The 27,440-nt window shown below is 44.0% G+C and overlaps 2 protein-coding genes across 4 annotated transcripts in view; one reads left to right on the top strand and one right to left on the bottom strand.

Moving 5' to 3' along the window:
* Positions 1-2,018, top strand: part of atp2c1 (ATPase secretory pathway Ca2+ transporting 1) — a 146,079-nt gene extending 144,061 nt beyond the window's left edge. For both annotated transcript variants that reach the window (XM_072510101.1, XM_072510102.1), the window contains one exon: positions 906-2,018. In XM_072510101.1, coding sequence (XP_072366202.1) covers positions 906-1,024 — 119 coding nt within the window. In that variant the 3' untranslated portion in view covers positions 1,025-2,018. The remainder of the gene's footprint in view (positions 1-905) is intronic.
* Positions 2,019-3,454: 1,436 nt separating this feature from the next.
* Positions 3,455-26,643, bottom strand: LOC140425608 (single-strand DNA endonuclease ASTE1-like). 2 transcript variants are annotated; one of them, XM_072510104.1, is made up of 4 exons: positions 25,306-26,643; positions 19,370-19,577; positions 10,386-10,581; positions 3,455-8,540 (listed from the first exon to the last, which is right to left on the bottom strand). In XM_072510104.1, exons 1-4 carry the CDS (start codon positions 26,641-26,643, stop codon positions 8,237-8,239), a joined length of 2,046 nt encoding a protein of 681 aa, XP_072366205.1. In that variant the 3' UTR covers positions 3,455-8,236. The 2 variants fall into 2 exon arrangements, with proteins under 2 accessions (XP_072366205.1, XP_072366206.1); XM_072510105.1 differs by lacking the exons at positions 3,455-8,540; positions 10,386-10,581 and adding an exon at positions 18,112-18,418.
* Positions 26,644-27,440: the final 797 nt, after the last annotated feature.

Below are 27,440 nucleotides of genomic sequence, written 5' to 3'. Positions count from 1 at the left end.
TCATCTGAATTAGCTTACTTGTATAAACCAATGTTCTGAAATGTTAACAGAAATAGGAAGAAAAAGTACTTTCCATGGTGGCACAGCGGTTAGCACTGCTGCCTCACAGCTTCAGGGTCCTGTGTTCAATTCCGGCCTCGGGTGGCTGTCTTTGTGGAGTTTGTATGTTCTCCCCATGTCTGCGTGGGTTTCCTCCGGGTGCTCCGATTTCCTCCGATCCAAAGATGTGCAGGTTAGGTGGATTGGCCATGCTAAATTTCCCCTTAGTGTCCAAAAGATTAGGTGAGGTTGCTGGGTTACGGGGATAGGGTGGAGGCGTGGCCTTAAGTGGGGTGCTCTTTCCAAGGGCCGGTGCAGACTAGATGGCCCGAATGGCCTCCTTCTGCGCTATAAATTCTATGATAATCTATGATGGCTGCGATTTTATTGCTTCCATTTCCAAAAGGAATCCATATGATCTAAGATTATTTACATCATTTTGATATATGTGCTGAAGAACATGAATGGTTTGAACTGTGTAAAGTGCTGCTTTGTGTACCAGGGATTATGCTTTTGAAATGATCACTTTTAGATTGAGGGCAGGTCGAGGCTGGAATTCCAGGTTACATTTCCCGTACCATCCCTTTGAAATTACCCATTATTCTTGTATCTAATTTCTGCTTATCTTAGACTTTATATTCTTGTTTGTAATCGTATTTTGTGTATTGTGGTTTTCCTGAGCCTTTCAAGATTTTTTGTAATCTTCTTCCTTGAAAGGCAAAGTCGTAATGTGAAATACTTTTGAGAATTCCATAGTGTTTCATTGCCACTTGGTGTGTGTGAACCCCTTGCAGAAGTCATGATTTCAGACTGCTGTTATAATCTTCACAACGTATTAATTATCTTTTCAAATTTTTCTCTTCTAGATCTTATTTTTTTGGTGGGGCTCACTTCCTCAGTTTGCATTGTCTCTGAGATCATCAAGCGATTGGAGAGACGGAAAGAGAAAAGCCCAAGACGAAGTAAACCCTTTCTAGATGTATGATGCATATTGCATCTTGTAATTTAATGAACAAGATACTAGGTCCCTAATGACCTGGTGATGTGCTTGAAGGCTGAACTTTGAATTGACATATAATGGCACTCGTAATTTAAAAGGACTTAAATAGATGTGTTGAAAATGAGGACTATGAAGTATCTCTCAGTCTCATCTGTTGGGATAGCACAATGCAAACCAGAGGTGGGATTTCTCCCTGCAGAGTGTGATTTTGCTGCTTCAATGTACATTACATTTTGCTTTCTGTATAGGAAGGACTCTCTGCAAATGGATGTGGTGTAGAGTCTGCATTACACTGGACAGAATGAAAGCCTTTTCTTTTCCTAATTTGAATACTATTATTTATCATTAAATAGTATGTTATTTTATATATGGTGGTGTGGATTTCAATAGCATAAATTAGGTGTTCATATGTATTGGGCATTCCATTTATTCCAAGATATAAGCCACAAAAGTAAGATGCCTGCAGCTCGTTTATTTTCTTAATATAATGTTAAAAAATAAATTGCTGAAGTGCTTTTGTGTTCTTGTTTTTAAACTTTTTGAAGGTCTTGACCACTATAGAGCAACCATGGTTTGCAACCTAGAGGCTGTGTCACAAGTGTATATATGTGTTTTAACAGAAAAAGTGCAAATGTGCACAGTTTTGTGTCAAATGATGTCTGTGGATGCCAGAGCATCGAATTGATCAGATAAAACAGCCTGTAATACTGGACTAAATACAAAGTCTGCATTTTTGATTTTTTTTTAATACATGTTTGTTCTCATTAGTAATTGAATGCATCAATTGTGTAAACCGTGATAATATAAACAGAATTGCTTTTTCTAAAACTTGGCAAATGCAATGAAGATCTGAAATGTAGGCAGTGATTTCTTTTTGTATTGGGGCGATGGACACCATTCGTCAGGCTACATCTGTAATGGAACTGTACAGTGTATTTGAAAAATACAATTTGTAATTAAATGACCTTTGTAAGACTTGTCTCTTTTCTTGGGATGGTACATTTATTTCATTTTGCAATCTTTCAACTGTGGGAACCTGATTTCAATACTGATCCTAAAACCATAGCTCACACTGAATCACTGCAGCTTCTCTCCAATCTGAGGCTGTTAAATAATGTCGCAATAGAGTGCAACATTGTGATCATTGTACTAAATTTAATTTCTTGAATGTTGTCAATTGCAAGACAATAAAATAACAGGTTCCACTGTGCCTCCAGAGGCACAAGCTATCTCAATGGGCTCTGCAGTCCTGCTGGTTCCCAAGGTCACAGCCACACAATAAATATTGCTACCATACTCCACTGTCTTTCCCAGCTGACAGTGGACTGAGTACCGTAGCCATATATACAATTGATATGTTTTTTTTACTCACTAAGTAAAGCAGGTTTAAAGGAGGATGGAGGATCAAATGGCTGATCAAGGAAATAAGCAGGGTGACAGGCTAGAGAAGCTGAGGTTCACTTTGGGAAGAGAAAGTTAAGGGAGATGTAATGTACATATTCAAAATCATGGAAAGTTTTGATACAGGAAATAAGGAGAAACATTCCAGTGACAGGGAGATTGGTAACCAGAGGGCACAGATTTAAGATACTTGGGAAAAGAATGGAATGGTAGGTAAGAAACAAATTATTTGATGGGGAGTTTTATTATCTGGAACACTGCCTGAAAGTGTGATAGAAGCTGATTCAATAATAACTTTCAAAAAGGAATTGAATACATAGTGGAAGAAGGAAAATATTGTAGGGGAAGAACAGGGGCCAGAATAACTCTTAAGAGTTAGCATAGGCACAGAGGGCCGATTGGCTCGCTACTATACTGTATCTGACTAGAATTCTAAGGCAATCTCAGACATTGTGGAAGATTACCAAAGTGTGGTTTTCTTAGCATCAGAAAACTGAGCCAACATTCCAAAGCTTTTATTGTCCATCCTGAATTGCCCTTGAAAAGCTGCTAATGAGCCACCTTTTGATCCACTGCAGTTAATGGTGTTGTAGGTACACCCTTAGTGCTGTTAGGGTGTTCCAGGGTTTTGACCCAATGACTTGAAACCCCTAGATGTATCATTCTGGTGAATCTGCACTATGGCTCTTTCAAAACTATTTTTTTTGAGGTGTTGGGCCCAGAACTGAATGCGGTATTCTGAATGGGGTCTAACCAGAACTGTAGACAACAAAACTTCCATTCCAGTCCCCTTGGGAGGGTAGAGTCATTTTCTGTTTAGTTTTAATTATGATTTTAAATTAAATGTGTATTTTCGATCTTTGGTTTGGTGTCAAATTCACTCTTGTGAAATGGCTGGGATGTTTTGTGAATGGTGCAATATTGGTTGCAGTTGTAACATAATTTTGTCACAAATGCTCCCCTGAACCAGAATGTTATTGTAAAAGCTGAATATAAAAAAATTAAATGACAATCTTTTTAGTATTTTTTTTGTTTTATTATGTAAGTCACATATTCTTAACTCTGTTTTCTGTCCATTATTAACAAGCATAAAATTTACACTTTGAAAAATTTTAGGCAAAGCATAAGATTTAAATCCATTGATAGGGGTAAAGGGTAACCGAAGACCATAGTAGCTTGAAGCGGTCCAAGTTTGAGTACCTGGTGCACCTAATACAGCCAGATTCCTGTATCTTGTCAAAACCACCCCTTTTGGATACATTCTAATTCCCATGTCTAGTGACCTCAATCTTTCAGTGAGTTTTTAATCATTTAACACCACTTCCCATCATCCAGCCCAGGACCAAGTCATTTACAGCATGAAGTACTTTCCAAGAAGCAATTCCTTTGTAAGCAAGTTGTTACTTGCAAGAGATGAAATTGCAGAACCGTTGGCAATGATCTTTTTGTCCTCACTGTCAACAGGGGTGGTACCAGGGGATTGGAGAGTGGCGAATGTCGTGCCCCTGTTTAAAAAAGGGACTAGGGATAACCCTGGGAATTACAGGCCAGTTAGTCTTACTTTGGTGGTAGGCAAAGTAATGGAAAGGATACTGAAGGATAGGATTTCTGAGTATCTGGAAAGACACTGCTTGATTAGGGATAGTCAGCACGGATTTGTGAGGGGTAGGTCTTGCCTTACAAATCTTATTGAATTCTTTGAGGTGACCAAGCATGTGGATGAAGGTAAAGCAGTGGATGTAGTGTACATGGATTTTAGTAAGGCATTTGATAAGGTTCCCCATGGTAGGCTTCTGCAGAAAGTAAGGAGGCATGGGATAGTGGGACATTTGGCCAGTTGGATAACGAACTGGCTAACCGATAGAAGTCAGAGAGTGGTGGTGGATGGCAAATATTTAGCCTGGATCCCAGTTACCAGTGGCGTACCGCAGGGATCAGTTCTGGGTCCTCTGCTGTTTGTGATTTTCATTAATGACTTGGATGAGGGAGTTGAAGGGTGGGTCAGTAAATTTGCAGACGATACGAAGATTGGTGGAGTTGTGGATAGTAAGGAGGGCTGTTGTCGGCTGCAAAGAGACATAGATAGGATGCAGAGCTGGGCTGAGAAGTGGCAGATGGAGTTTAACCCTGAAAAGTGTGAGGTTGTCCATTTTGGAAGGACAAATATGAATGCGGAATACAGGGTTAACGGTAGAGTTCTTGGCAATGTGGAGGAGCAGAGAGATCTTGGGGTCTATGTTCATACATCTTTGAAAGTTGCCACTTAAGTGGATAGAGCTGTGAAGAAGGCCTATGGTGTGCTCGCGTTCATTAACAGAGGGATTGAATTTAAGAGCCGTGAGGTGATGATGCAGCTGTACAAAACTTTGGTAAGGCCACATTTGGAGTACTGTGTACAGTTCTGGTCGCCTCATTTTAGAAAGGTTGTGGAAGCTTTGGAAAAGGTGCAAAGAAGGTTTACCAGGATGTTACCTGGAATGGAGAGTAGGTCTTACGAGGAAAGGTTGAGGGTGCTAGGCCTTTTCTCATTAGAACGGAGAAGAATGAGGGGTGACTTGATAGAGGTTTATAAGATGATCAGGGGAATAGATAGAGTAGACAGTCAGAGACTTTTTCCCCGGGTGGAACAAACCATTACAAGGGGACATAAATTTAAGGTGAAAGGTGGAAGATATAGGAGGGATATCAGAGGTAGGTTCTTTACCCAGAGAGTAGTGGGGGCATGGAAAACACTGCCTGTGGAAGTAGTTGAATCGGAAACATTAGGGACCTTCAAGCAGCTATTGGAGAGGTACATGGATTACGGTAAAATGATATAGTGTAGATTAATTTGTTCTTAAGGGCAGCACGGTAGCATTGTGGATAGCACAATTGCTTCACAGCTCCAGGGTCCCAGGTTCGATTCCGGCTTGGGTCACTGTCTGTGCGGAGTCTGCACGTCCTCCCCGTGTCTGCATGGGTTTCCTCCCACAGTCCAAAGATGTGCAGGGTTGGTGAATTGGCCAATGATAAATTGCCCTTAATGTCCAAAATTGCCCTTGGTGTTGGGTGGGGTGCTCTTTCCAAGAGCCGGTGCAGACTCAGGGGGCCGAATGGCCTCCTTCTGCACTGTAAATTCAATGATAATCTATGATTAATCTAGGACAAAGGTTCGGCACAACATCGTGGGCCGAAGGGCCTGTTCTGTGCTGTATTTTCTATGTTCTATGTTACGAGCTAGTTTCATTGATTTGTGTTTAATTGATTTATTATCCTGTCTGAATACCGTTTGGTTTACTTGCCCCTTTAACATGGCATGAAATTTATTTTTTTTAAATCAAACATCAAACAGTATTTTAAGTGATTGATGTATAATGTATTGAGCAAACACTATGTTCAGCCCCCCATAAAACAAATCTCACAGAAAGATTTTATTTAGTCTCCAGATAGAATTACATAATAGTTGGAATAATTCTCTGTTAATTGAGTGAAAAGTGGGGACTTTACTGCCCATAAAGTAAGATGTGATGTAAATTGGCCAGTATCACTTCCAGTGGCGGTCATGAGCTGAGCGGGTGCAGGAAAGGTGGCTCTCATCTAAGAACCTCGACTAAGGCCTTTTAACCCCAACAATCGGACATCACTAACCCCCCCAGACTGGGCAACCAACGCTAGAGGGTCATTGAAGGCTGCAAGAATTCGAGGGGCAGGGGCGACCACAGGCTGAGGTGAGGCGGGAGAGGTGGTGGTGGGGGGTGGGGGGGTTAAATAGGGGAATCTGACTGTTAAGGAAGGTGCTGCACAAGCGAGCAGGCTTGTGTATGGAGGTCCAGCGAAGGGAAAGTGCAGTGCCTGACAGTGAGGTAAGGGAAATACAAAGCTTCAGGGGAAACAGGAGGGAATTAAGCCAAGGGTGGAGAGGGGCACACAAGGGGTAGGTGGGCACAGGGAGAAACAGAGGTTGAGAGAGGAAGGCAGAGGGGTAGAGCTCGGCATCACACAACACATGGAGATGGCAAAAAATGAGGCAGTAGTCGGCAGCCATCTTGAATGGCCCGTGAGCAAGGGCAGGCCTGGATGAGCAGCCCACAGAGTGAGTATAGTTGATGCCGGGGAGGGGGGTGGGGGGATGGAAAGAGAAGAACACATGCATCCGGATAGTAACCTGAAACGCGAGGGGCCTCAACGGGCCAGTGAAGAGATCCAGAGTCCTCGCCCATCTCAGGAGTCTGAGGTTGGACGTAGCCTTCCTACAGAAGACACGCCCAAGAGAGAGGGACCGACTGCAGGTAAGGACGGGCTAGGTAGGACAAATGTTCCCATTTCCCAAGGGGGGGGGGGGGGGAATACTTTATAGTCAGCTGGACCCTGGAAGGGGCCCTAGTAGTCTTGGGAAATATATACGCCACAAATTGGGACGCTGAATTCACCAAAACAACGATGACCAAAATTCTGGACCTAGATCTTCTCCCATGTGCACAAGGCCTAACCACGCATAAGACTTCTTTGTTGTATGGAAAAGGGTGCTTTCAGGGGTAACAAAGGCAGAACTTGAATGTACCACATTACATGGATGTGAGGTGGTTGGAGAAGGGCCGGGCCCAACTCCCCTGAGAATTCGGGGGGGGGAGCGGTCGGGTGGAGAGAAAGAGCAGGAGACCAGGAAATGCCCCTCCCCCAACCAGCAAAATGAAAGTAATGGTAAGCATAACGAGTCCTGGCAGTAACTGTAAAGGCAGTAACTAAATACATATGTAAAGTGGTGTTTAATTATTATTAAATGATAGAAGTCCCAATAAGAACACCTTTCAGCAAACTATAATACGCACGGATGATCATGTAGAGAATGATAGTACTCGGAGTTCTGTCACAGACACGGTGGCAGTGTGTGATACCTGTGTTGTGTCATTCGGTTACTATTTTTGTTTTTATATTCTGCAAAGTTTTGATATTAAATGCAAAATTCCAATTAAAATATATATTTTTTAAAAATGAAAGCTCTTGAATATACTTCTTCGGGATACTAATCCTGAAATTAGCTGACATCGAGATCAGTGACTTCTACATATAATGTTCAATGTGTATCAAATCTAAAACTCTTCAATGTTAAACCATTAACTTGTATTTTACATTTTTGGCTGTTTTTCTAATAAATGGCAGGCAATATCATAAAGTTCAGTCCAGCCATGATTCGATGCCTGGCCTGCACTACACTAGACACATGAATTCAACTTGGACTCTCAATCTCTCCTTGCTGGTGGAGAGAAAAAGTGAAAAGGCTGGAACTCTATGTGGCTCACAGGTGAAAACCAGATTAGATTCAAATGATGAGCGAGAAATAGCCCAACATATTCTTGAGATTCGCAAATAAATGGCAACTTGGATAATGCGTAAAAAGGAAATATGCTCAGTCAGAGATTATTGCCCGCGGGGAAGGGAAGATGAATATAAATTACTTTAGTAATTAACTGGGAAGGGGAGAGTGAAGTGTTCCTATCACCAGAGATTTTAAAACTATGATAATAGCACGCTGGCCAAATACTACACTTGATAGCAGTGGAAGAAATTGGCAGTTGCTCATTTTACTGTAAATTTGGTATGCAAGAAAAGGTCATTTGAGTGTGCACCCGTGGACTGGTTAATTCATGTGGGTGACCATATTTATGAGCAACATTGTCAATTTTATGTAACTTTCAATTTCACCATAAAATTGACTTTCTTTTTAAAGGGTAGGTTTAAAAACAAAATGGGTAGTGGTGATCCATCCTTGACAACACCTCGTGCAGTGCTGTGAAAAATGAGTTGGAGGTCTCACATTTATCCCAAATCCTCCGTTGACAAGGCAGCAAATCGGTTATTCACATCATACCAGGTAGAGGGCTGTTGATTGTCCTCGGCTGTTGAGACAGTTGAGGTTGTTGTTTGTTTCTCCTTCAATTTGTCACGAGACTTGGACTTTCTTTTCTTCTGGAAGAGGTCTGCTGGAATCGTGGTGGTCAGTGTGTGCAGGAGTTGATGGTAAATCTCACCTGCAATCCGAGAACCTTTCAACAGGTCCTCAGCAGCAACCATCGATTTTAGCTCTTGGTACAAACAATGCACCAACGATCCACGATAGAGGCTTTCCAGAATAGAGAAAACAATGCAAGATGGAATTTAAAGGAAATCAATTTTGTTAAATCTGGTAGCATTGCTTAAAATGTAAAAAATAGTAAAGCAAACGTTTTCCGCTGGTAATACTAATGATGAAATGAAAATCGCTTGTCACAAGTAGGCTTCAAATGAAGTTACTGTGAAAAGCCCCTAGTCGCCACATTCCGGCGCCTGTTCGGGGAGGCTGTTACAGGAATTGAACCGTGCTGCTGGCCTGCCTGGGTCTGCTTTAAAAGCCAGCTATTTAGCCCTGTGCTAAATCAGCCTCTTAATGCAAGTCTCCGAAGTATATTAGTAAAGTGAATATTTTCCCTGGTAATACTAATGCAAGTCTCTTCCAGCACTGATCGAAGGCTGGCTCAGAGTAATTCCTGGTCAGAGATTGACTAATTAGCTGTTAGAATAATAATCGCTTATTGTCACAAGTAGGCTTCAATGAAGTTACTGTGAAAAGCCCCTCGTCGCCACATTCCAGCACCTGTTCCAGGAGGCTGGTACGGAAATTGAACCCGCGCTGCTGGCCTTATGCATTACAAGCCAGCTGTTTAGCCCACTGTGCTAAACCAGCCCCGAGGGGCTGAGGGGCGTTTCTTCAATCAAGGGAAATACATTTACTGAGTTCCATGAAGTGCAGAGACTGAAGAAAATTATTACAAGCTGGAAGGAAAGTTATCTAGATGTGGAAGTAGTCTGTTTGCATCGTGATGGTCAACTCTGTGGTTGGCTCAGGAGCCCCACTCTGGCAAGTCCGTCTCTGCCACATTTACTGCAGAGGAAGGCAGTGGATCCAGAAGGTGAACCATTTTCTGGCCTCTAATTTCTCAGTGCACTCTTCCCAGCCAGGTGAGCTTTTCGATTCTGCTTGCCTCTTCCAATGCCCTTGTAGACTGTCAGCAGTCACGGCCGTCAGCAACTAAGTCCAAGTTGTCAATATTACCTGTTACTGACTAATTTCTAGTGCACATCCTGGAAAATAGTTTTGGAAAGGGCAGGGTGCTTCTGTATTATTAATTTTGGAAATATGGAAATTGATGTACCATATTGATGAAGTATTCCTATTGTGCTAATCAGAGTTCAATCGTAACTGTTTGGTCATAAATTAGAAATCAGCATACTTAAAAGATATTAACTATATCCCACGACCCTATTTTAGAATTATACGGACAGAAGGAAACAATTTTCCCATATATAGAAACAACAGCAGGCCCCTCAATCCTGTTTCACCATTTGATGGATCATAGCTGATCTGTACCACAGCCACATGAATCCATATCCATGGATACCTTGCTAAACATTGCTGGCTAGGTCAGCATTTATTGCCCATCCCTAATTGCCCTTGGGAAGGTGGTGCTGAGCTGCCTTCTTGAACCGCTGTAGTTCAGGTGGTGTAGGTACACCCACAGTGCTGTTAGGGAGGTGCACCAAGATTTTGACCCAACAACAGTGAAAGAACGGCAATTTATTTCCACGTCATGACAGCACATGGTTGGAGGGGAACTTGCAGGTGAAGGTAAGGTTTTGCTCTTAGAAGAGAGAAACTACTGCATCACAATTACAGTACCTTTTAGTCAAATTCACATATTATAGAGGCAAGAATCAAGTAGCTCTCATTTATCACTATTGGCATTTGCAGGCTATTTAATATGAATTATATTCACACACATCTACCAACCAAACTGCTATTTCCTGGAATCTAAAGTGGAGAGCAATGGAAAAATCATTTTTCAGATGGGATGATGAACATTAAGCTGGCTTTTAATAATCTGTAGTGATTATGCAGCTATCTACAATTAGCTTGTACATATTTCCTTACCGTTTAATATCAGGCACTGGGAGGGGACAGCACAGGAGCTGATTTAGATACATTCCCATTAAAAGACAGCTCTGCCACTGACAGAACGCATGAGCCACATCTATATCCAGATTCGTCATCTGCTGCTTTCTTGGTATTAGCTGGGAGAGTCTGTCATACACCATTCTGACACCCCTCTCCTCAGAGCCGCTGTTTTCTAGGTAGATTTAATTGTAAACATAATTAGCCATTCTCTGTCCAAGTTCCACAGCAATTACTTGTAAGATTTAACATTTGAGTTCACAGACACGGGCCTGTGCTCCTGCAGAATGTTCATCAGGATTCCCTAAATGCACTCATATCTCAGTCTACGGAAACCGCCTGACTGCTTCTGGGACAGTCATCAAAGGATTCCACAAGAATTAAGTCAGATGCCACCATTTAGTATTAACCCTTGTTCCAAACATTGGTCTTCAAGAGTAAAGTTGCAGCAAGTTAATTCTGTTAAGATTTTCCATTAAACAGTTCAAAACTAGCAAGAAGCCCCAGATTCGGCTTTCTTTTTAATCGCGCTGGTCTCAGTAGCAGGGTGACAGGCAGGCTACAATAACAGCTTTGTGCGGCAGGGAAACAGTGGCAATCAATTCCTGGTTCCTGCTGATATTCAGTGAGCATTCCGAGACACCCATTACTTTCTGGTCAGTGGCAGCATGAGTGCTTCAGCAAATGCCGATTCTTGCGCAGCCTGGCTAGCTCATTTGATACTTAATGGGGCTCTTATTCTCAGTCATTGCCTGGAGCCCCACATTGCACTATTATTTTTTTTTAAATTACTTGCAGACAAGGAGTAGGCCATTCAGCTCCTCGAGCTTGCTTCGCCATTTAATACGGTCATGGCTAATTTGATATTAACGTCAAATCTGCGCCCCCCCCCCCCCCCCCACCCCCAACCAATAACTTTTCAGCACCTTGCTCATCAAGAATGTATTCACCTTTGCCTTAAAAAATGCAAAGACTCCTCTCCGTCAAAATCCCTCTTATACGTTTCAATCAAGTTGCCTCTTACTCTTCGAAACCTCAACGGGTACAAGTTAGTCTGTCCAAACGTTCCTCAGAAGACAACCCAACCCTTCCAAGTATTAGTTTGGTAAACCTTCTCTGAACAGCTCCCAATGCATTTAAATAAGATGACCGATACTGTACACAGTACTCCAGATGTGGTCTCAGTAGAGTCCTGTACAACACACACTCCCTATTTTTGCATTCAATTCCCCTTGCAATAAATTTAGCATTCTATGAGCTTTGTTCAATACCTGCTGTATCTGTATACTCGCCTTTTGTGATTCCTGCACTAGGACACCCAGATCCCTCTGCACTTCAAAACACTGAACAATTGTGATGAATAAAGGCCCTTGTCGCAGGTTCAAGGATTATAAAGAGTGAACAGGGGCCACACGGGAGAGCCCAGCCATCAAAGAATACATTCATTTGCAGAAAATAGAAGCTTTATGTTAAGAAAACAAAGGTAGTTTGAAGGGATTTATATTTGTATCAGTAAACATTAGAAATAAGGTATAATTTTAAATGGATTTAATTTAATGTTTCTGTGCCTGGAATGGTAAAACCTATAGTTAGAATGTGTGGAAGTTAGACAAAGGAGAACCAATCTGGATTTCCAGAAGGCCTTTGACAAGGTGCTGTACAGGAGGCTGCTAAATAAGATAAGAGCCCATAGTATTAGGGACCAGGCACTGGCATGGATAGAGGATTGGCTGACTGGCAGAAGGCCGAGAATGGGGACAAACAGGTCTTTTTCAGGATGGCAGCCAGTGACTAGTGGTGTTCTGCAGGGGTCAGTGTTGGGACCACAACTATTCACGCTATACATTAATGATCTGGAAGAAGGAATTGAGCATTGTTGCTCAGTTTGCAGATGATATAAAGATATGTAGAGGGAAGGTAGTGTTGAGGAAGCGGGGAAGCTGCAGTTGGACTTGGACCTGCTGGGAGAGTGGGCAAAGAGGTGACAGAAAATGGAAAAGTGTGGTCATGCACTTTGGAAGGAGGAGTGGAGGCATGGGCTATTTGCTAAATGGGGAACAGCTTCGGAATTCTGAAGCAAAGTTTAGGAGTCCTAGTTCAGGATTCTCTTAAGGTTAACATGCAGGTTCAGTTGGCAGGTAGGAAGGCAAATGCAATGTCAGCATTCATTTCAAGAAGGCTAGAATACAAGACCAGGGATGTACTGCTGGGGCTGTATAAGGCTCTGGTCAGGCGCCATTTGGAATATGGTGAGCAGTTTTGGACCCCGTATCTGAGGAAGCATGTACTGGCCTTGGGAGGGGATCAAGAATGATCCCAGGAATGAAGGGCTTGTCGTATGAAGAGCTATCGAGGACTCTGGGTCTGTACCCGATGGTGTTTAGAAGGATGGGGGATGGGGGGGGGGGGGGGGGGGAATATATGATTGAAACTTACAGAATACTGAGAGGCCTAGATAGAGTGGACGTGCAGAAGATGTTTCCACTAGCACCCGACTGAAGGGATGATCCTTTAAAACGGAGATGAGGAATTTCTTCAGCCAGAGGGTGGCGAAACTGTAGAACTCTTTGCCGCAGAAGGCTGTGGAGGCGAACTCACTGAGCATCTTTAAGTGAGATAGATAGGTTATTAATTAATAAGGGGAGAGGGCAGGAGAATGGGGATGAGAAACATATCAGCCATGATTGAATGGCGGAGCAGACTCGATGGGGCGAATAGCCTAATTCTGCTCTTTAAAAAAAATTAATTTAGAGTACCTTTTTAATGAAGGAGCCTCTACTGCTTCACTGGGCAAGGAATTCCATAGATTCACAAACCTTTGGGTGAAGAAGTTCCTCCTAAACTCAGTCCTAAATCTACTTCCCCTTATTTTGAGGCTATGCCCCCTAGTTCTGCTTTCACCCACCAGTGGGAACAACCTGCCCGCATCTATCCTATCTATTCCCTTCATAATCTTATATGTTTCTATAAGATCCCCCCTCATCCTTCTAAATTCCATCGAGTACAGTCCCAGTCTACTCAACCTCTCCTCGTAATCCAACCCCTTCAGCTCTGGGATTAACCTAGTGAATCTCCTCTGCACACACTCCAGTGCCAGTACATCCTTTCTCAAGTAAGGAGACCAAAACTGAACACAATACTCCAGGTGTGGTCTCACTAACACCTTATACAATTGCAGCATAACCTCCCTAGTCTTAAACTCCATCCCTCTAGCAATGAAGGACAAAATTCTATTTGCCTTCTTAATCACCTGTTGCACCTGTAAACCAACTTTTTGCGACTCATGCACTAGCACACCCAGGTCTCTCTGCACAGCAGCATGTTTTAATATTTTATCATTTAAATAATAATCCCTTTTGCTGTTATTCCTACCAAAATGGATAACCTCACATTTATCAACATTGTATTCCATCTGCCAGAGCCTAGCCCATTCACTTAGCCTATCCAAATCCCTCTGCAGACTTCCAGTATCCTCTGCACTTTTTGCTTTACCACTTATCTTAGTGTCGTCTGCAAATCTGGACACATTGCCCTTGGTCCCCAACTCCAAATCATCTATGTACATTGTGAACAGTTGTGGGCCCAACACTGATCCCTGAGGGACACTGTGAAGACCGACCCAAAAAAACTGTTCAGTTCCTCAGCCATTTTCTCATCTCCCATTATTAAATTCTCATCCTCTAGAGGACCAATATTTACCTTAGCGACTCTTTTTGTTTTATATATTTGTAGAAACATTTACTATCTGTTTTTATATTCTGAGCAAGTTTACTCTCAATCTATTTTACTCTTCTTTATAGCTTTTTTAGTAGCTTTCTGTTGCCCCCTAAAGATTTCCCAGTCCTTTAGTCTCCCACTGATCTTTGCTACTTTGTATGTTTTTTCCTTCAATTTGATACTCTCCCTTATTTCCTTAGATATCCACGGTCGATTTTCCCTCTTTTTACCGTCCTTCCTTTTTGTTGGTATAAACCTTTGCTGAGCACTGTGAAAAATCACTTGGAAGGTTCTCCACTGTTCCTCAACTGTTTTGCCATAAAGTCTTTGCTCCCAGTCTACCTTAGCTAGTTCTTCTCTCATCCAATTGTACTCTCCTTTGTTTAAGCACAAAACACTAGTGCTTGATTTTACCTTCTCACCCTCCATCTGTATTTTAAATTCCACCATATTGTGATCGCTCCTTCCGAGAGGATCCCTAACTATAAGATCCTGAATCAATCCTGTCTCATTACACAGGACCAGATCTAGGACCGCTTGTTCCCTCGTAGGTTCCATTACATACTGTTCTAGGAATCTATCACGGATACATTCTATAAACTCCTCCTCAAGGCTGCCTTGACCGACCTGGTTATATCAATCGGCATGTAGATTAAAATCCCCCATGATAACTGCTGTACTATTTCTACATGCATCCATTATTTCTTTGTTTATTGCCTGCCCCACCATAATGTTACTATTTGGTGGCCTATAGACTACTCCTATCAGTGACTTTTTCGCCTTACTATTCCTGATTTCCACCCAAATGGATTCAACCTTATCCTCCATAGCACCGATGTCATCCCTTACTGTTGCCCGGATGTCATCCTTAAATAACAGAGCTACACCACCTCCCTTACCATCCACTCTGTCCTTCCGAATAGTTTGATACCCTCGGATATTTAACTCCCAGTCGTGACCATCCTTTAACCATGTTTCAGTAATGGCCACTAAATCATAGTCATTCACGATGATTTGCGCCATCAACTCATTTACCTTATTCCGAATACTACGAGCATTCAAGTAAAGAACACTTATGTAGGCTTTTTTACCTCTGTTCTGAATCTTAACACCTCGATCAGTAACTTCTCCCAAGTTATATTTCCTCTTAACCTTTCTCCTAATTTTCCTTGTCGTTGAACCCATATTTTCATGTAACAACCTGCCACGTCGCTTACCATTAATGTTTTCACTTCCCGTTTTATTCCTTTTAGTATTCCTGGTCCTATTCACTGAGCTCCCCTCAGTCACTGTACCTTGTACAGTCGCCCTTTTTGATTTTTGACTATGGCTTCTCTGCCTTACACTTTCCCCCTTACTGCCTTTTGTTTCTGTCCCTGTTTTACTACCTTCCAACTTCCTGCATCGGTTCCCATCCCCCTGCCACATTAGTTTAAACTCTCCCCAACAACTCTAGCAAACCCCCCCCAGGACATCGGTTCCAGTCCTGCCCAGGTGCAGACCGTCCGGTTTGTACTGGTCCCATCTCCCCCAGAACCGGTTCCAATGTCCCAGGAATTTGAATCCCTCCCTCTTGCACCATCTCTCGAGCCACGCATTCATCCCATCTATCCTGACATTCCTACTCTGACTAGCTCGTGGCACTGGTAGCAATCCTGAGATTACTACCTTTGAGGTCCTACTTTTTAGTTTAACTCCTAACTCCCTAAATTTAGCTTGTAGGACCTCATCCCGTTTTTTACCTATATAGTTGGTGCCTATGTGCACCACGACAGCTGGCTGTTCACCCTCCACCCCCCCAGAATGTCATGCAGCCGCTCCAAGACATCCTTGACCCTTGCACCAGGGAGGCAACATACCATCCTGGAGTCTCGATTGCGTCCGCAGAACCGCCTGTCTATTCCCCTTACAATTGAGTCCCCTATCACTATAGCCCTGCCATTCTTCTTCCTGTCCAGCTGCGCAGCAGAGCCAGGCACAGTGCCATGAACCTGGCTGCTGCTGCCTTCCCCTGGTGAGCCATCTCCCTCAACAGTATCCAAAGCGGTATATCTGTTTTGCAGGGAGATGACCGCAGAGGACACCTGCACTGCCTTCCTACTATTGCTCTGTCTTTTGGTCACCCATTTTCTATCTCCCTCAGTACCTTTCACCTGCGGTGTGACCAACTCGCTAAATGTGCTATCCACAACGTCCTCAGCATCGCGGATGCTCCAAAGTGAGTCCATCCGAAGCTCCAGAGCCGTCAAGCGGTCTAACAGGAGCTGTAACTGGACACACTTCTTGCACGTGAAGGAGCCAGGGACAGTGGACGTGTCCCTGAGCTCCCACATCGCATACGAGGACCATGACACGGGTCTGAGATCTCCTGCCATGTCTTAAACCTTCGGTTAACTTCAACAATTACAATTTCCCCCCCAAAATTAAATAAATAAATAAACAACGAAGAAAAGATTTATATATATACACACCAATGAAAAGAAAAAGAAAACAGAAACGCTACTTACCAGTGATAAAAAGCATCTCCTCCCCACCCAGCTTTGAATTTCCACCTAGATTCAAATTCCCAAACTCACTCTTGGTTCTGTCTCACTCTGGCTGTGTCTTCTCTGGCTCACTGGGAGAACTCACTGGGAGTGAGTTTACAAGTTGCTCTTTTTAAATTGTCCTGAATTGACTCCCCTCCCCCACCTGCTTTTAGATCAAGGTAGATTTAAGTGACTGACACTTAACTGCCAACCAGTTATGTGAGTGGGTGGGGCAGCCCTTGTTAACCTACACTGCACAATTCTAGCTTAATTTAAACTCCAGAAATTTAAAAGGAGCTGCCTTACTGATTTTATTCAATTCGCACCTAGATTCAAGTTCCCAAACTCACTCTTGGTTCTCTCACTCTGGCTGTCTCTTCTCTGGCTCACTGGGAGAACTCACGTCATGTTAATATAGAGAGTTAAAGCAGTTTGCACAGCAGTAAAGACAAAGAACCCCTAATGGGGTTGGTGTAAAATCTTGGACTGGATTTGTTATTAAAAGTAGATCCGAAGCTTTGGTTAAAAGTGTCTTTTAGAAAACCTGGTCTGGATCTTGGAATGCAGACTGTTAAGGGAAAGCATAATTATGGAGAATACTTTAAAGTGTGTTTTGGGAGTGGAGTTTGGAAACTCTCATGTGACCATGACCTTTGGGGGGGGGGGGGGGGCGGCGGAAGAGAAAGAGTTAAAGGTGTATTGCATCATAATCCAATTTTTCATGTGTTAATAATGATAATCTTTATTAGTGTCACAAGTAGGCTTACGTTAACACTGCAATGAAGTTACTGTGAAAAGCCCCTAGGCGCCACATTCCGGCACCTGCTCGGATACACAGGGAGAGTTCAGAATGTCCAAATTACTCTACAGCACGTCCTTCGGGACTTGTTGGGAGGAAACCGGAGCACCCGGAGGAAACCCACACAGACACGGGGAGAACGTGCAGACTCCGCACAGACAGTGAACCAATCCTGGAATCGAACCCGGGTCCCTGGCGTTGTGAAGCATCAATGCTAACCTCTGTGTATATATGTATTTTTCTTGTTAAAACACGTTAGCGGTCCTGTGACTCTTCCTCCATGTTGTTTTTTAAAAATACAAGTTACGGGACGGGATCCTCCGTCGGTGGGATCCTCTGTTCCGTTGGCAGCGCACTCGTGGCCGCGGATTTCCCAACAGTGTGGACTTGGCCACAATAGGAAACCTCATTGGCTGGCTGCCGAGACAGAGGATCCCGCTGCCTGCGGTGGCGTGCCGCACCAGAAAACGGGTCTGGCGGGACGGAGAATCCCGCCCAGGGTCTGTTGAGCCAGGGTGCCATTCTGGGATCTTCCCATCTAGTTATAACATCAACTGGGATTATAACAGTTAATAGAGAATACAAGGCAGAGTTTGCTTCCCAAAAGTTTTTTGATAACTGCGGCAAAATGTCCTAATTAAAGGAATAATACCCTGAGGCATTTCTGGTGAGAATTTTAATAATGACAGACAAATGAAGAGAACATTTTGGGGATCAGTTAATCCTAGCCTGATCTTGTTTTAATTTATTCCCTAAAAACAGGTTTCAGTTTGCACCACAGACTTAATTGAGACTGTCTGCTTAGTGATAAAGTGAGTTATGAGGAACTAGCTGCACTTAAAAACATTTCTCACTTGCTGCGACTGGCACAAGTGCAGGAAGTGTTTCCCTCCGAGTCAGGGCACAAATAAACGCAGCCCAAGGAATGCGAGGGGGTGACCATTCTGAAGATACAATCCGCTCCACATCTGTCAATAATGTAACAAAAGAGTGTCAATTGTGCCCCAAATGAACATCATCTATTTTATCCAGGACAGTAGAGGAAAGGAAAAGCGAAAAGAGGAAGTGAAAGGGACGCAACGGTTTCAGATCACAAAATCAATGTAGTAAATTAATAAAAGAAAACCAATATCATATGTTGCAGCATTAATTACCAGTGCATAAGATGTATTTGGAATACCATGGGGATTAATTGCCCAACACTTGAGATATTTCAAAGAGCAGAAGTGTCTGGAATTGAAGCTCTCGTCAGCAGAGCTCAGCTTAGATGGAGTGGACATGTATTACGTAAGGTTGATTTGCATCCCTAAAGTGGTCACATGTGCACAACTTTAATTTGACGGCGTCCATTAGCTGGACCAAGATTATGGTTCATTGATTCCTTGAAGGTAAACCTAGACAGAGGGTGGGATAGGGATGGGTATAGAGGGATACAGCATAAGGAAGTGATGAGGGTTTTGGCCAACGTTGGTATCATGACAGGTACAGGCTTGGAGGTCGAAAGACCTGTTCCTGTGCTGTATTGTTCTTTGAAATGCAGCATGTCCGCCATAGACATGTGCAAGAAATAAATACCTGGGGAGCCATCTCAAGCGGCTGTAGCATTTCCTTCGAACAACAAACAATACGGGCAGCTAGGGACAAGAGGTCAGCGAGAAAGACCAGGCAATCCCAACAGAAATTGATGATTCATCCCTGCCCACACCGTGGAAAGTCTTCCAGGTCTGCCATCAGGCTGCGCAGTCATATTCAAACTCAAAACAGATGCCTCCATTCACGCAACACACAGCCACCTTTGCTAAGAAAGGGAAACTGACCAATGTACTGGTATTCTTCACCACTGAATAATGTCACTCTGATTTACAATGTACAAACACAGCAATGCTATTAAGCTAATGCTTCTTATAGTCTCCATTTACCTGGCTTGTGGATTATTTTATGCAGTTCTCCAGCTACAATGCAAAGCAGCAGAGCCTGAAGATGGTGCAATGTTACTTTGGGTTCAGCATGAGCTACCCAGGAGCAGGTTACAGCAACTGTTAACTGCAGGTGAGCTGGCAAGGCCTGCACGTCTGATTTCGCTCTCAGTGTGTCCACCAGAAAGTTGATTCTGCCCGACATAGAAATCTGTAAAAGATAACTTGCTGCTCAGGATCTGCTAACAAACCAATCCACTTACATGGTTACAGCTCAATAGTGATTCTTAATTAACCGGACGGTTTACTGGAGTTTTAATGCAGAGGTAGATTATTGACTAACAAGGGTAGAGGAATCCGGCAGGATAGTGGCATTGAGGCCACAATCAGATAAGCCATCATCTTATCGAATGGTGGAGCAGGCTCGAGGGGCCGAATTCGTATGAAATACTCAGCAGGTCTGGCAGCATCGGAGAAGAGAGAAACAGAGCTCACATTTCACCATCTCTCTCCTCAGATGCTGTCAGATGTGCTGAGCGTTCCAGCACGTTCTGTTTTTTTGATTAAAATGGAATTTGGCACATTTCCAATATCGGATGGAATTTTCCGGCCGTTCCCAGCGGCGGGATCTTCCGGTCCTGACGATGAAAAACCCTCGTCGCGGGGGGTCTATAAAACAGGACCCCCCCCCCCCCCCAGCCAATGGAGGGCCATTTCCATTGCGAGGAAACGTGGCGGGAGGTGTGGTAAATCCTGCTCATTGAGTTTGAGACACAATCGGTCAGGCCGTTAACTAAACACCCCAAAAGCTGCAAGTTTAAATTAGGAATTTTGAAAGTTATAAACTACGAGGGTGGCAGAGCGGCGACACTGATTGGCTGTTGCAGAGTGATTTGCCTCAGGTGCAGTCACTGAGACTAGAAGGAGCTCTCAGTGAGGATAGGCTGCGGGGACAAGTTGAGGCAAGTATCCTGCAATGGGCGGCAGAGCAGCGATGCTGATTGGCTGTTGCGGGGAGTGAATTGTGGAAAGCTGCTGTCGAGTGAGTTTCTAGAAATAATATATTTCAGGCAGTGGCTAAACCCGAGACACTACACAGGTAGTGTCTCCCACCCATCCTACTCCTCTAACCCCAAAAAAAAGACTGTGTGGTGAGTTAGTGAGGTAAGCTTTTCTTTCCTTTTCCTCTCTCCACCCTTCCACCATCTCTAACCTGCGGGGAGTGTGAAAATCAGGTAAGCTTTTTTTTTCTCTCTGCAATTGTCAAGTGAATAAATGGAAGGGATGGCAGAGAGGGCAGTGCAATGTTCCTCTTGCAGGACGTTCGAGGTGAGGGACACCGTCAGTGGCCCTGCTGAATTCGCCTGCGGGAAGTGCACCCATCTCCAGCGCCTCAAAGACCGTGTTAGGGAACTGGAGCTGGATGAACTGAGGATCATTCGGGAGGCAGAGTCGCTTATAGATAGAAGCTACAGGGATGTAGTTACTCCTAAGAATGAAGGTAGCTGGGTGACGTTTAAAAGGAGGGGGAAGAAGCAGTCAGTTCAGGGATCCCCTGCGGTTGTTTCCCTCAATAACAGGTATACCATTTCGGATACTGTTTGGGGGGGGGGGGGGGGGGACCTACCAGAGGTAAGCCACGGTGATCATGTCTCTGGCACTGAGTCTGTCCCTGTGGCTCAGAAGGGAAGGGGGGAGAGCATTAGTTATTGGAGACTCTATAATTAGAGGTACAGATAGTCGGTTCTGTGGCAACGATAGAGGCTCACGGTTGGTGTGTTGCCTCCCGGGTACCAAGGTCTGTGACGTCTTTGATCATGTTGTCAGGATCCTTAAGGGGGAGGGGGAGCAGCCACAAGTCGTGGTACACATCGGTACCAACGACATAGGTAGGAAAAGGGACGGGGATGTAAAACAGGAATTCATGAAGCTAGGGTGGAAGCTGAGAGCCAGGACAGACCGCGTTGTCATCTCTGGCTTGCTGCCAGTGCCATGTGCTAGCGAGGTGAGGAACAGGGAGAGAGTGCAGTTAAACACGTGGCTACAGCGATGGTGTAGGACAGAGGGTTTCAGTTACTTGGATAAATGGAGCACATTCTTGGGACGATGGGACCTGTACAAACAGGACGGGTTACACCTGAACCAGAGGGGCACCAATATCCTGAGAGGGAAATTTGCTATGGCTCTTCGGGGGGGGGGGGGGGTGTTAAACTAATTTGGCAGGGGGATGGGAAACTGATTTGTAGTCCAGGAGATAGCATTGCTGGAGTTCAGGAAGTTGAGGGTAGTGCACTACTGAGGAAGGTACCAAGGTCACAAGAGTGGACCTGCAGGCATGAAGGCGGTTTGAAGTGTGTCTACTTCAATGCGAGGAGCATCAGGAATAAGGTTGGTGAGCTTGAAGCATGGATTGGTACCTGGGACTACAATGCTGTGGCCATTATGGAGACGTGGATAGAACAGGGGCAGGAATGGTTGTTGGAGGTTCTGGGGTATAGATGTTTCAGTAAGATTGGGAAAGGTGGTAAAAGAGGTGGAGTAGTATTGTTAATCAAGGATAGTATAATGGCTGCAGAAAGGCAGTTTGAGGAGGATCTGTCCACTGAGGTAGTGTGGGTTGAAGTTAGGGATAGGAAAGGAGCGGTCACTTTGTTAGGAGTTTTCTATAGGCCCCCAAACAGTAATAGAGATGTGGAGGAAAAGATTGCAATGCAGATTTTGGATAGGTGCGGTAGTCACAGGGTAGTTGTCATGGGTGACTTTAACTTTCCAAATATCGATTGGAACCACTATAATTTGAATAGTTTGGATGGGGCTGTTTTTATCCAGTGTGTGCAGGAGGGTTTCCTCACACAATATGTGGATAGACCGACAAGAGGCGGGGCCACATTGGATTTGGTATTGGGTAATGAACTGGGCCAAGTGTTAGATTTGGTTGTGGGAGAGCACTTTGGGGATAGTGACCACAATTCGGTGACTTTCACTATAGCAATGGAGGGGGATAGGAACATACGGCAGGGCAAGGTTTATAACTGGGGGAAGGGTAAATACGATGCGATTAGGCAAGAATTGGGGAGCATAAGATGCAAACAGGAAGTCAGGGATAGGCACAAATGAGATGTGGAGCTTATTCAAGGAGCAAATACTGCGTGTCCTTGATATGTATGTCCCTGTCAGGCAGGGAGGAAATGGTCGAGTGAGGGAACCATGGTTTACAAAAGAGGTTGAATGACTTGTCAAGAGGAAGAAGGGGGCTTATGTAATATGAGGAAACAAGGTTCAGTTAGGGCACTTGAGGGATACAAGATAGCTAGGAAGGAGCTCAAGAAAGGGCTTAGGAGAGCTAGGAGGGGGAATGAGAAGTCCTTGGCGGGTAGGATCAAGGAAAACCCCAAGGCTTTTTACGCTTGTGAGGAATAAAAGAATGATTAAGGTGAAGTTAGGGTCGGTCAAGGACAGTAGTGGGAACATGTGCATGGAGTCTGAAGGTATAGGAGGCGCCCTAAATGAATACTTTTCTTCAGTGTTCACAAAGGAGAGGGGCCTTGTTGTTGAGGAGGCTAGTGCGATACAGGCTGGTAGGCTAGAGGAGGTAGATATTCGGAAGGAAGATGTGTTAGAAATTTTGAGAAGCCTGAGGATAGATAAGTCCCCTGGGCCTGATGGGGTTAGTAAATTTGCTGATGACACCAAGATTGGTGGAGTAGTGGATAATGTGGAGGGCTGTTGCAGGCTGCAAAGAGACATTGATAGGATGCAGAGCTGGGCTGAAAAGTGGCAGATGGAGTTTAACCCTGATAAGTGTGAGGTGATTCATTTTGGTCGGACAAATTTGAATGCGGATTACAGGGTTAACGGCAGGGTTCTGAAGAATGTGGAGGAGAGAGATCTCGGAGTTCATGTCCATAGATCTCTGAAAGTTGCCACCCAAGTGGATAGAGCCGTGAAGAAAGCCTATAATGTGTTAGCATTTATTAACAGGGGGATCGAGTTTAAGAGCCGTGAGGTTATGCTGCAACTGTACAAGACCTTGGTTAGACTACATTTGGAGTATTGCGTGCAGTTCTGGTCACCTCGTTATAGGAAGGATGTGGAAGCATTGGAAAGGGTGCAAAGATTTACCAGGATGCTGCCTGGATTGGAGGGTAGGTCTTGTGAGGAAAGGTTGAGGGTGTTAGGGATTTTCTCATTGGAGCAAAGGAGGATGAGCGGTGACTTAATTAAGGTGTATAAGATGATGAGGGGGATGGATAGAGTGGACGTTCAGCGACTTTTTCCTCGGGGGATGTAGCTGTTACAAGGGGACATAACTATAAGGTTCATAGTGGAAGATATAGGAGGGATGTCAGAGGTAGGTTCTTTACTCAGAGTGGTTGGGGTGTGGAACGCACTCCCAGCTATGGTAGTGGAGTCGGACACTTTAGGAACTTTCAAGCGGTTATTGGATAGGCATTTGGAGTGCACTAGAATGATTGGGAGTAGGTTGATTTGATCTTAGTCTCAGACTAGTTCGGCACAACATCATGGGCCGAAGGGCCTGTACTGTGCTGTACAGTTCTATGTGTGATAAAAGCAGAATGTGTTAATTTCTACAACTACTTCATATGAATTTAAAACAGCTGAAACTCAAATCTAGTCTAAAATCTAGAACCAGAGGGCACAATCTCAGACTAAAGGGACGATCCTTTAAAACTGAGATGAGGAGGAATTTCTTCAGCCAGAGGGTGGTGAATCTGTGGAACTCTTTACCGCAGAAGGCTGCAGAGGCCAAATCACTGAGTGTCTTTAAGACAGAGATAGATAGGTTCTTGATTAATAAGGGGATCAGGGGTTATGGGGAGAAGGCAGGAGAATGGGAATGAGAAAATATCAGCCCCGATTAAATGGCGAAGCAGATTCGATGGGCCGAGTGGCCCAATTCTGCTATGTCTTATAGACTGGAGCCTGTTTCCATATAATTTTATTTTTGATATAGTATACAAATTAGGTGGGAAATATATCAGTACAAAGCTGGATGTTGGCTGTGTAAAATGTATGGGTTTCACACAAAGTCAGGCTGGCTCGCCTCAACTCATAGTGGTGGACCCATAGCAAGGAAATATCCATTATCAGGCATGCCAATCTCTCAGAAATACTACTGGATATGCGCATTTTAAAATGAAAATGTTGTTCGGTGCTCTGATTTTGGAGTGAAAGTAGGAAACTTCATAATAATAATCTTTTATTAGTCACAAGTATGCTTACATTGACACTGCAATGAAGGTACTGTGAAAATCCCCTGCCTGTTCGGGTACACGGAGGGAGAATTCAGAATGTCCAAATTACCTGACAAGCACATCTTTCGGGACTTGTGGGAGGAAACCCACGCAGACACAGGGAGAACGTGCAGACTCTGCACAGACAGTGACCCAAGGGGGAAAGGAACCCGGGGCCCTGGCCCGGTTATCGTGCCACCTTTAATTTGCACATAAACAATGGTTGTAAGGGCAGCATGGTGGCGCAATGGTTAGCGATGCTGCCACATGGCGGCGCAGAGGACCTGGATTCGATCCCGGCCCCTATCCGTGTGGAGTTTGCACATTCTCCCCGTGTCTGTGTGGGTCTCACACCCCCACAATCCAAAAAGATGTGCAGGGTAGGTGGATTGGCCACGCTAAATTTCTCCTTAATTGGGTACTCTAAATTTAAATTTAAAAAAACAAAGATAAACGGGTGATCTGGGGAACCCGACACTGTGAACAGAGCCCGAATGAAAGAGATTTCAGATGCAGCCTTGACACATGCAATGTTACCAAAAAATTCAAAGTTCAAGAAACATTTTTGTGATGATCAAGGCAGGGGTGGTTATGACTTGTGAAGAGATCTCCCCGCGCATATTGTGACACTAATAATTTCTTTCAGTTCTTATACCTCACTTTATATTACATGTGCACACTCACTTCGGGTAGTCTTTGTAATGAATATATTTCATTCGAGTCGAATCCTTTCAGCACCACTCCAACACTGTTTTTTCTCAGCGTTTGGTCATATCTATCAAATTCCTCCACACAATGCACTTTGCTATGTTCTTCCTTTGCCAACATGCTGTTCAACAAATCCGACGTCAAGTCAGGACAAGACTCACTGGGATGTCGCAGCAGTCCATACATAACCTGCCGAATATGCAGTGAGCACCTATTACTGCTGGCTCTGCCCGTATTCTCCACTTGGGTTTGCAAAAACGTCCTCTTTAAGATCAAGCAGTCACTAAGAAATGGGGCTAACTCTCCTTTAATCAGAGCAAGGCATACCCATTCGGGTGCTTTGCTGGCCAAGGCAGTGGGTATGTGAGGTCTCACATCTTTATTCTGAAAGAACTTTGTAAGATCCACTTCAGACTCCGTATATTCATCCATAAGGGAGTAGAGAACTTTACGGACCTCTTGGTGTTCATTTTGTTTCAGGTACGTCACAATATTTTCTACAGCCTCCTTTGGGTCGGTAAATCTGGACAGCCAGTTGAGGAGCCCTTGAATCCTCATGTTTTTCCTTCCTGTTGTAGCAGTCTTTGCATGGAAATGAACTCGGGCGAAAAAGGTCTCCAAGGAAGAAAGATTCACATAATCGTTGCCATTCAACACTGCAAAGAGAGGGAGGAGCGCTTTGTTTCGCAGGCTGAAATGGTTACAGAAATTCTCAATGGAGAAACATTGGGCCGGAATGTACGATCCGGAGAGGTCATTATGAGAAATGACATTTTGCCATTTGAGGTAATTGAGGGGACAATAACCAGCCTTCAAATCGAAGACACAGAAGTCACTGTCTAATGTTAGGACAGGACAGGCCCACCGATTAGCAAGAGTTACTATGTCACGGTCTGCTTCTGAATGACACTGGACAAAAGGCACTTGCAAATGCGTTAAAACTTGTTTAAAAACCTCTGGACTGAGCAGCGGCAGCAATGTCCCACCACCGCCTCTTGAGATAACTCGGGCCTTTTGGATTTTCTCCCTGGCACGCTGTTTGATAGTTTCAAACTTTTTATCGGTACAGTCACATCCACCATCAAATACCACATATGGTGTAATATTACAGCAAGCCAGGGCTTCAAAGAACTTGCAGATGACGTCAGTAAACAAATCATATTCACCTCCGTGCTTAAGATCAAGGCCAGAGTCAAAGTAAAGTCTATGAAACAAGTTATTGCCATCGATTACAATTTTTGTATTTTGTAGCTTGACGTTATTAAAAAATGTATGATTTTCTCCAATGTAAGTCATCAATCCGTGGATACCCATGTTAATAAGCAATTGTCTTCACCCTAGTGACAAATACAATGAGTTGGGCTGGTTAGGTCATACAGGAACATTGTATGGAGAACACAAGCTCATTCAGCAACTGAAGTAAAGTCCAAATTCACTACATCATTATATATTTGCTCAGCTTTTAAACATATCGAAGGTTCAACCACAACAGAAGTCAGGAAAATGTTACAATTTTCCTTCCACTTCCCCCATGAAAGCAGCTGTTCCTATCCACCCCTGTTCTGTCAAGATGATGTAACACACAAGGATGCAGATTGTCCGATCATAATGTCCATGGTAGCTCATTCATTACAGCAGGAATGGAATCACAAATTTTAGGTCAATCTCCAATGAGCCTGATAAGATTCCTGTGCACGTTTGAATGACTGCTTAAGCATAAATGAAAACCTAAACTGATCAACATTTGGCCGAAACTGGGTTTGGGTGCACTGCCCCCTATTAAAAAAATGTACTTTCAGTTGCATCTATTTAAATTTAACACACTGATGTGGTAGAGGTAATGGAGCTTCCATCTACTTTGTGGTATTTGGTTAGGATACATTGGGTGGGATTTACCAACCACCCCGCCGCTTGTTTTTCGGCGGAGGTGGCCGGCCAGCGGGATCTACCGCTTTCCTGTTGACTGCAACCCTCGTTGCCGGGAAGTGGAACCGGAATTCCCGCTGGCGCGAACAGCCGGTAAATCCCACCCATTATCCGCTGAACCAAATTTTTTTAAAAGGGTAAGAAATACCAACGTTTTGTATCCAACTAGCATCTTTTGCACAGAA

This window comes from Scyliorhinus torazame, chromosome 6 (genome assembly GCF_047496885.1).
Source record: "Scyliorhinus torazame isolate Kashiwa2021f chromosome 6, sScyTor2.1, whole genome shotgun sequence".
NCBI classification, from domain to species: domain Eukaryota; kingdom Metazoa; phylum Chordata; class Chondrichthyes; order Carcharhiniformes; family Scyliorhinidae; genus Scyliorhinus; species Scyliorhinus torazame.
The sequence above is the reverse complement of the archived record's forward strand: the minus strand, read 5'-3'. Positions and strand labels throughout refer to the sequence as shown.